Here is a 10,949-nt window from a genome sequence, read left to right on the forward strand (position 1 = left end):
TGATGAATGGTTGGATGTATGGATGGATGATAGATGTTGGATGGATAGACGGAATTGATGGGTGGTTGGATGGATGTATAAATGATGGATGGATAGATGGAATTGACGGATGGTTGGAAGTATAGATGAATCATGGAAGGATGGATGATAGATAATTGGTTGGATAGATGGATGGATGATAGATGGAAGTGATGGAAGATTCGGATGTATAGATGGATGTTGGATGGATGGATGAATGATGGATGGATAGATGGAATAGATGGATGGTTAGGAAGTATGGAAGGATGGATGGATGATGGAAGGTTGATGATAAATAGATAAATGGTTGGTTGGATAGATGGATGGATGATAGATGTATGTATGGATGATGTATGTATGGATGTTGGATGGATGGATGGATAGATGGAATTGATGGATGGTTGGAAGGATGGATGAATGATGGAAGGATTGATGATAAATGGTTGGTTGGATAGATGGATGGATGATAGATGTTGGATGGATGATGGATAGATGGATGTTGGATGAATGGATGAATGATGGATGGATAGATGGAATAGATGGATGGTTGGAAGTATGGAATGATGGATGAATGATGGAAGGATGATTATAAATAGATAAATGGTTGGTTGGATAGATGGATGGATGATAGATGTATGGATGGATGATGGATAGATGGATGTTGGATGGATGAATGAATGATGGATGATAGATGGAATTGATGGATGGTTGGAAGGCTGGATGAATGATGGAAGGATTGATGATAAATAGATAAATGGTTGGTTGGATAGATGGATGGATGATAGATGTTGGATGGATGATGGATAGATGGATGTTGGATGGATGGATGAATGATGGATGGAATTGATGGATGGTTGGAAGGATGGATGAATGATGGAGGGATTGATGATAAATAGATAAATGGTTGGTTGGATAGATGGATGGATGATAGATGTTGGATGGATAGATGGAATTGATGAATGATTGGAAGGATGGATGGATGGACGGATGATGGATAGTTGAATGGAAGGTGTTTTTGGTGACTACTGTGATCTGAGGACTTCCTGGTAGCAGTAAGCGCCATAGAGATGCGAGGACTTGGGCGGGAACCCGAAGGAGCGCACCCCCGGGTCGGCAAGGCCCCCACAGCGCCCCCTGGGTTTGGCAACGGGGAAGCGCACGCTGCCGTCTCTCAGCCAGCCGCCGTCACAGCGGTGGTAGTCGTGGAAGCGCCAGGCGGAGTAGAGCTGGCCCACCAAGGCCAGGTCAGCTGCGTGGCGTGTGCACGTTTGCTGGGCCTGCTCAAAGGAGAAGGAGCCCGCCACGTGGAAGACGGACCCTGCCGGAGGAACGCGACTTCAGACTCTGGCTTGTCGGGACCTTCCCAAGCGCCGACACTCACCGGTGGTCAGCGAGGTGAAGCAAAAGGCGTCGAAACGATCCCGCTGCTTGTCTTTAAGTCCGTAATTGCGAATGCCGGGACCCGGTTCTGCTCCTCCGCAGGCAGGCCGAGGCGTGATGATGGGGTACTGGACCTGTCCATCCTGCAACCAGCCCGCGTTGCACCAGTCCAGACCCTCGGTCCAGGCTGCAGGAGACGACATGGAGGAGACATTTTCTTGTGAGAACACAAGTGACAGTTTTAATGAATCATGTTCACGTTTCATGTGTTGGCTCTCCAACATGGACCAATTACAGTCTCTCTTTCTTAAACTCTTAGAACTACTTGAGCTCCACTTTTATGTTTACTGTAAAAAAAACTACATGTGATCGTAAAAAACTGCCAGCTATATCGCCCAAATTTTACCGTAATATTTGTGGTGTCTATGAAGGTTGTCATCCATCCAGGTCGTTGTCATCTCAGGGCGTTCAGTCGATCGTAACTGGACTGTTTGGTTTGTCTTGGAAGACGAAGATTCGAGTAGGCTTCATCAGTTCATCCTCATAGACTTAGATTGGTCAGATCTAGTCTTTGATTTAGATCCGAGTAGGCTTCATCAGTCCGTGGTCATAGACTTAGATTGGTCAGATCTAGTCTTAGACTTAGATCCGTGTAGGCTTCATCAGTTCGTGGTCATAGACTTAGATTGGTCAGATCTAGTCTTTGACTTAGATCCGAGTAGGCTTCATCAGTTCGTGTTCATAGACTTAGATTGGTCAGATCTAGTCCAGCGACTGGTGCCAAAACCCCAAATATTTATACTCCAAAAACCAAGAGGGTGTGCCTGGGCACGGATGGTTTTGCCCTATCGTAGTGAGAACTGTTTTGATGCAAACTAGCAATCCTAACTGTCAAAGCCAACGACAGTTGTTGAAGTGTAATTTCCTCTCGTTAGCATTGAGGTATATGTGGCAGAACGATCGCTGTGGATCGACTACTACCAGCCCAAAATAGTCGGAATCTCCCACGTAAGTAATGGCATTCTGGTCACCTTCTGTGTGTTTTTAACTTCTGTTATTTGTTGGAGACTAAATTGTAGAGTCTTTTAGGAGTGGTTGAAAGGATGGTGTCGTATGTGGTGTCGCAGACCACCTCCTCTGTTCAGGGATGGTTTTTCAACCTTGCCGTAGATGCATACTTGCCAACCCTCCCGGATTTTCCGGGAGACTCCCGAAATTCAGCGCCTCTCCCGAAAACCTCCGGGGACACATTTTCTCCCGAAAATCTCCCGAAATTCAGGCGGAGCTGGAGGCCACGCCCCCTCCAGCTCCATGCGGACCTGAGTGACGTGTTGACAGCCTGTTCACACGTCCGCTTTCCCACCATATAAACAGCTAATGATCGAGGGCGAGTTCTTGGTTTCTTATGTGGGTTTATTGTTAGGCAGTTTCATTAACGTCCTCCCAGCGCGGTAACAGCACACAACAACAGCAGTCAAGTTTTCGTCTACCGTAAAGCAGTTCGTCTGCCGTAAACAGCCATGTTGTGACACTTTTAAACAGGACAATACTGCCATCTACTGTACATGCATATGTGACCCTCCCATAATGTGTCACATTTTTGTGTTGATTTATTTATTTTATTTTGTGGTTTGAATTCGTTTTTGGAGCTGTCATTACAGATTTATCAGTATTCACATTGGTCAGTAGGGGGCAGTAGGGCGTTTCTTCCCAATTGAATGCTATCACCTGCAGACCGGAAGTGTCTTGTCATTCTGATGAGCGCGACCAGTCTGTGACCAATTGAAACATCCTGTGTGCTTTTTCCTCCTGTATAACAGGTTAGTTTTGGTGAATCAACTCACTGAATAATATCCATGTGATCTTTATAAGTTTAAGTACACATTCTGATGGTGGAGCCTAACTCTAAAGTGTTTGTGAGTTGCAGTTTGTATTTGTGAATGAATCCAGTGCACAGCTGCAGTAATCAATACAAAAAAGCGACGTGAGTGCGCAATGTTTATATAGGAACTTCTGATCCTAATTCAGACTCCCAAATTAGAGCTCCCGTTTTCTTATTGATTTTATAATGTATATTTGTATAATGTGTGTGTTTTGAAATAGTGACAGAGAATAGAACAAGGATGGACAATTCAACCCTTAACTCAACAATGAGTAGATGAGTGTTATGTGTGTGTATATGTGTAAATAAATGAACACTGAAATTCAAGTATTTCTTTTATTTATCTATATATATATATATATATATATATATATATATATATATATATATATATATATATATATATATATATATATATAGCTAGAATTCACTGAAAGTCAAGTATTTCTTATATATATATATCTTAACCACGCCCCCCGCCCCACCCCCGACCACGCCCCTCACCCCCACCTCCCGAAATCGGAGGTCTCAAGGTTGGCAAGTATGCGTAGATGTCTTCCCTCACCCCTCTTTCGTACCATCTGTCCTCCCTGTCCAGAATCTGTACAGTTTTGTTCTCAAAGTAGGGCTGTTCCTCATTCCTCATTACACAAGTCCTTGGTACAGCTATGTGGATTATACATAGGTGAAAAATCAGAAACCAAGAAGTGCAAGCCTTCATCGAGCACATGAACTCAGTGGACAAAAACATAAAGTTCACACGTGAGGATGTCAAAGAGAGTAAGTTGCCTTCTTTTGGACTGTGATGTCCATATTGGAAGAAACAGGGGCCTCCATGTCGGGGTTTACCGAAAACCCACACATACCGACCAATACCTACTTTTTGACTCACACCACCCACTGGAACACAAACTGGGCTTTATCAGAACCCTACAACACAGAGCTGATAATGTTCCTATCAACCCACAGGCCAAAGAGAAAGAGCATAGGCATTTGAGGGAAACCCTTTAAACCTACGGAAACCCCAGCTGGTCGTTTGTGAAAAGTGCATCCAGTTCCAGAAATAACAAGAACAGAGTGGATGAGGAGGAAAAAGGTGACAGACGCAAAAATGTTGTCATTCCATATTATCAGGTCTATCTGAGAAAGTCAGAATAATTTTAACCAACACAACATCCCAGTACACTTCAAACCAGGCAACACCCTGAGGCAGAGACTGGTGCATCCTCCATCCATCCATTCATTTTCTACCGCTTATTCCCTTTGGGGTCGCGGGGGGCGCTGGAGCCTATCTCAGCTACAATCGGGCGGAAGGCGGGGTACACCCTGGACAAGTCGCCACCTCATCGCAGGGCCAACACAGATAGACACTAAAGACCGGAAACCACAAAAACAATCTGGTGTATGCTATCCAGTGTGATGATGAATGCACTGATTCATATATTGGGGAAACAAAACTACCACTAAGCATGGCACAGCATTGACAGGCAAACTCTTCAGGTTTAGACTCAGATGTCTACCTGCACCTCAGGGAGAAACAGCCCTCCTTTGAGAACAGTAAAATCTTTGATTGTTTTTACAATGCATATCTGTAAATAGAAAAACGGTACATGTTTTTAATGGTAAATAAAGGCGGCTCAGTCGCCAGAATTTTTACGTAAAATCTACGATGTTTGTTTTTACAGTGCGTTACCGTAAATTGAAAAACGGTACCACTATTATTTTTACGATAAAATTTGGGCCGCTGAGCTGCCATTTCTTTTATTTTTGTTATTTTTTACAGTAAATTATATTAGGTTGGAAAACGGTACTACTGTTATTTTTACAGTAAATTTTGTAGAAACTGACCAATTTTTTTCAATGTAAAATCTAAAAAAACCTTACTTTTTTTTTTTAAGCTCAGCCGCCATAATTTTACCATAAAATCTACAGTCTTTGTTTTCACAGTGCATTACTGTAAATGGGAAAAAGGTACTATCGTTTTTTTAGCGGTTACATTTTTTTGTACGGTAAAATCTCCGAATGTTATTTTCACAGTAAAGTACGATGAATTGAAAAAGTTTTTTTTACCGTGAAATTCTAGCAAATGATAAACATTTTTACAGTAAAATCTACGATTGTTTTTATGATGCATAACTATAAACGGAAAACGGTACTTGTTTTTACGGTAAAGAACTGACAGCTTAGTCGCCAGAATTTTACCGTAAAATCTACAGTCTTTGTTTTTACAGTGCATTACTGTAATTACGAAAACGGTACCATTGTTATTTTTACGATACAATTCTGGACATTGAGCTGCCAATTTTTTATACCGTAAAATCTCAGAACTTTTTTTTTTTTTTTTTTTTTTACAGTAAATTACATTAGGTTGAAAAACGGTACTACTGTTATTTTTACAGTGAATTTTGTAGAAACTGACCAATTTTTTTTCAACGTAAAATCTAAAAAAACTTTACCTTTTTTTTAAGGATAAAAAACTGTCAGCTCAGACGCCAGAATTTTACCGTAAAATCTACGGTCTTTGTTTTTACAGTGCATTACTGTAAATGGGAAAACGGCACCCCCGTTTTTTTAGCGTTTTAATTTTTTTGTACGGTAAAATCTCCAAATGTTATTTTCACAGTAAGTACGATAAATTGAAAAATGTTTTTTTACAGTGAAATTCAAGCAACTGATCAATTTTTTTACAGTACAATCTACGATTGTTTTTATGATGCTTAATTGTAAACGGAAAAACGGTACTTGTTTTTACGGTAAAGAACTATCAGCTCAGCCGCCAGAATTTTACCGTAAAATCTATAGTCTTTGTATTTACAGTGCCTTACTGCAAATGGGAAAGTGTTACCATTGTTATTTTTACGATAAAATTCTGGTCATTGAGCTGCCGATTTCTTATACCGTAAAATCTCAGAACGTTATTTTTTACAGTATATTGCATTAAGTTGAAAAACTGTACTACTCTTATTTTTACAGTAAATTTTGTAGCAACTGACCAATTATTTTTTACGTATAATCTAAAGAAACTTTCCCCCCTTTTTTTTTACGGATAAAAAAACTGCCAGCTAAGCCGCCAGAATTTTACCGTAAAATCTACAGTCTTTGTTTTTACAGTGCATTACTGTAAATGGGAAAATGGTACCACCGTTTTTTTAGCGGTTTTATTTTTTTGTACAGTAAAATCTCAAACGTTATTTTCACAGTAAAGTACGATAAGTTGAAAACCGCTATTTTTACGGTGAAATTCTATCAACTGAGCAATCTTTTTACAGTAAAATCTGTGATTGTTTTTATGATGCATAACTGTAAACGGAAAAACGGTGCTTGTTTTTACGGTAAAGAACTGACAGCTAAGTCGCCAGAATTTTACTGTAAAATCTTTTTTACAGTGCATTACTGTAAATGGGAAAACGGTACCATTGTTATTTTCTCGATAAAATCCTGGCTATTGAGCTGCCAATTTTCTATACCGTAAAATACATTATTTTTATACAGTAAATTACATTAAATTGAAAAACGGTACTACTCTTGTTTTTACAGTAAATTTTGTAGCAACTGACCAATTTTTTTTTAAACGTGAAATCTAAAAAAAACTTTACCTTTTTTTTTTTTTACAGATAAAAAACTGTCAGTTCAGCCGCCAGAATTTTAACGTAAAATCTACAGTCTTTGTTTTTACAGTGCATTACTGTAAATGGGAAAATGGTACCACCGTTTTTTTAGCGGTTTAATTTTTTTGTATGGTAATATCTCAAACGTTATTTTCACAGTAAAGTACGATAAGTTGAAAAACGTTATTTTTGCGGTGAAATTCTAGCAACTGAGCAATTTTTTTACAGTAAAATATGCGATTGTTTTGATGATGCATAACTGTAGACGGAAAAAATGGTACTTGTTTTTACGGTAAAGAACTGACAGTTAAGTCGCCAGAATTTTACCGTAAAATCTACGGTCTTTGTTTTTACAGTGCATTCCTGTAATTACGAAAACGGTACCATTGGTATTTTTACGATAAAATTCTGGACATTGAGCTGCCAATTTTTTATGCCGTAAAATCTCCGAGCGTAATTTTTTTTACAGTAAATTACATTAAGTTGAAAAACAGTACTACTGTTATTTTTGCTGGAAATTTTTTAGCAACTGACCAATTTTTTAAATGTAAAATGTAAAAAAACATAACCTTTTTTTTAAGGATAAAAAATTGTCAGTTCAGCCACCAGAATTTGACCGTAAAATCTACTGTCTTTGTTTTTACAGTGCATTACTGTAAATGGGAAAACGGTACCACCGTTGTTATTGCGGTTTAATTGTTTTGTACGGTAAAATCTCCGAACGTTATTTCCACAGTAAAGTACGATAAATTGAAAAACTTCTTTTTTTTTTTACAGTGAAATTCTAGCAACTGATCAATCTTTTTACAGTAAAATTTACGATTGTTTTGATGATGCATAACTGAAAACGGAAAAACGGTCTTTGTTTTTACAGTGCATTACTGTAATTACGAAAACGGTACCATTGTTATTTTTACGATACAATTCTTGACATTGAGCTTCCAATTTTTTATACCGTAAAATCTCTGAACTTTTTTTCTATTATTTTTACAGTAAATTTTGTAGCAACTGACCAATTTTTTTAAACGTAAAATCTAAAAAAATGTTACCTTTTTTTTTTTTTAACAGATACAAAACTATCCGTTCAGCCGCCAGAATTGTACCGTAAAATCTACAGTCTTTGTTTTTACAGTGCCTTACTGTAAATGGGAAAACGGTACCACCGTTTTTTTTAGCAGTACTTGTTTTTACGGTAAAGAACTGTCAGCTAAGTGGCCAGAATTGTACCGTAAAATCTACAGACTTTCTTTAAAGAGTACACACACAGCATCATCATGCCTGGTGAGATATGTTGTGGTTGTCTGTACCTCTGTACAATTGGTCGTGAGAGGCTAACACGCCGTCCTGCTCCTCGCACGCCGTCTTGGCCTCGCTGAAGGTCAGCTTGTAGCGGCCATTTTGGCTCTGATAGGGGAAAACCACACCTGAAAGGAAAACATTCGTCAGCGTGCACGCCAGCCATGCCCTCTTTACCCCCCGTACCATCAATCCTTTCCCCCCGTACCGTCTATCCTCAGAGTGACCGCCACGCTCTCGTCCTCGATGTCGTCGATGAGCTCGCAGCGGTACGTGCCGCCATCTTCTAGCCGCAGATCGGCGAGCCTCAGGGATGCGTCCATGCTGTGGGCTCGCCGCAGGGACGCCCGCGGCCCCAGCTGGCCGTGTCGCTTGAAGGCGTGCGCGTCGGAAATCATCACGATGTTCTCGGGCCCGATGGCGCCCGGCTCCAGCTTGGTCCATTTGACTTTGTAGTGGGCCGGTTTGCTTTTTAGGACGCACGGCAGGGTGGCGTCTTCGCCGCGCCGGCCGACGACCTCGGCGTAAACGGGCGGCTCCAGGAGGTACTTCAGCTCGGTGGGGGCTGAGAGAACCGAATACGTTAGCGGGGCCTATAACGCCAATTTGGAGGGTGTTGAAGTCGCCATGTAAAATCGCTAATGCTAATCAGTAGCACGTAGCTAGCGCGTTTCCTTCATGTCGGAATGTCACAGAGAAGTTCTTCAGCAGATTATATCGACATACCGTATTTTCGCACTATAAGGCGCACCGGATTATAAGGCGCACCTTCAATGAATGGCCTATTTTAAAACTTTGTTCATATATAAGGCGCACCGCATTATAAGGCGCATAGAATAGACGCTACAGTAGAGGCTGGGGTTACGTTATGCATCCCGTAGTTGCGAGACCTGTTGTGGCTCAAAATTGGTCCATATATAAGGCGCACCGGATTATAAGACGCACTGTCAGCTTTTGAGAAAATTGGAGGTTTTTAGGTGCGCCTTATAGTGCGGAAAATACGGTACTTTATTTTTGTGTTTTTAGCTAAAGACCTCTAAAAATCTGTTTGCTAAAGCTAGCAAGAAGAGACATTAGCGGTTAGCTGTTTTAGAATCAATACTAGATCATGACACCTTTCACTTCTGATACCAATATTGGAGCCTTGCGGACTGGCCGTTACCAATATTGATCTGATATGATATCATCAGGAATCATACATACTTATGATTTTGAATTTTATTTTGTAGGTGAACCGATTCCGATTCCTTGGGTGACGATTCGATTCAGAATCAGTTCTCGATTCAAATCGATTTTCGCAATGTATTATTTGTTACAATACTTATATAAATATGTATGTATATATAAGTCTATGTATATACATATATATATATATATATATATATATATATATATATGTATGTATGTATGTATGTATGTGTATATATATATATATATGTATATATATATATATATATATGTATATATATATATATATATATATATATATATATATATGTATGTATATATACTGTATATATATATACAGTATACTGTATATATATATATACTGTGTGTGTATATATATATATATACTGTGTGTGTATATGTATATATATATATATATATATATATATGTATGTATATATACTGTATATATATATACTGTGTGTGTATATGTGTATATATATATATATATATATATATATATATATATATATGTATATATATGTATGTATATATACTGTATATATATATATATACTGTATATATATATATATATATATATATATGTATGTATATATATATACTGTATATATATTTATATATATATACAGTATACTGTGTATATATATATATATATATATATATATATATATATATATATATATATATACTGTGTATATATATATATATATATATATATATATATATACTGTATATATATATATATATATATATATATATACTGTATATATATATATATATATATATATATACATATATATGTACATATATATATTTTTTTATCGACAGGCGCCAACCTTAAGGCCAGATCATCATTTTATGCGTCTGGTAATAATATGCGTGAATAAAGGTATGTCCCCAAAGCTCATCCACGTTGTGGCGAAGGTACCTGCGAGCAGAGCCGAGGTCCAGGTGAGGCAGGTGATGAGAAGAACCAGGGCGCGCCTCATGGCGACGTAGCGATGACCGGCAGCTCCTTCGGGTGCACAAACATGAGTTTCTCCTGGATTGGAGGCGGGGAGCATGTGGACTTACCTGGATCCTAGGCACATGTAGACTTACCTGCACACACCTTGTCTGCGTCACATGTTGAAGAAGCTCCACCACTTCCTCACTGGTGTGCTGATGTTTCCTCCATGTTGGCGTCCTCAACGTTCATGTGTCAATCAGCCTCTGTCTCGCCCTCTCTCCCTCTCTCTCTCTCTCCTCACGCTGGTCACATGACCCACCATTGTTGTCTTCTGATGTTCATGACCAGCAGGGCGGGGCCCTCGCCATGCTTTTCCAGAACATTCTCCTGTTTTGCGGCACGGCGCTCTTCTCCACGCCGCCGTCACTGATGTTGTTGTGTTTGCCAAGTCGTGGTCTGGTCTCTGCCGTGCTTTTTACCATTTATGTTCTCTACAAAGACACAAAGACAAAACTAAAACTGTTGGACACGGGAGTCAAACCGTTTTTTATTCAGGGCCACTTCTAAATTATGACAGCCATCAGAGGGCCACTATGAATGATGTGGAAGACCACTTTAAATGACATGG

At 39.3% G+C, this 10,949-nt stretch overlaps 1 protein-coding gene across 1 annotated transcript; it reads right to left on the minus strand.

Moving 5' to 3' along the window:
• Window positions 1-799: 799 nt before the first annotated feature.
• On the minus strand, window positions 800-10,436 carry hapln2 (hyaluronan and proteoglycan link protein 2). The gene is made up of 5 exons (XM_061958814.1): window positions 10,301-10,436; window positions 8,393-8,749; window positions 8,196-8,312; window positions 1,400-1,585; window positions 800-1,336 (listed from the first exon to the last, which is right to left on the minus strand). Exons 1-5 carry the CDS (start codon window positions 10,434-10,436, stop codon window positions 1,041-1,043), a joined length of 1,092 nt encoding a protein of 363 aa, XP_061814798.1. The 3' UTR covers window positions 800-1,040.
• Between the last annotated feature and the right edge of the window lie 513 nt (window positions 10,437-10,949).

This window comes from Nerophis lumbriciformis, linkage group LG04 (assembly GCF_033978685.3).
Source record: "Nerophis lumbriciformis linkage group LG04, RoL_Nlum_v2.1, whole genome shotgun sequence".
Taxonomy (NCBI): domain Eukaryota; kingdom Metazoa; phylum Chordata; class Actinopteri; order Syngnathiformes; family Syngnathidae; genus Nerophis; species Nerophis lumbriciformis.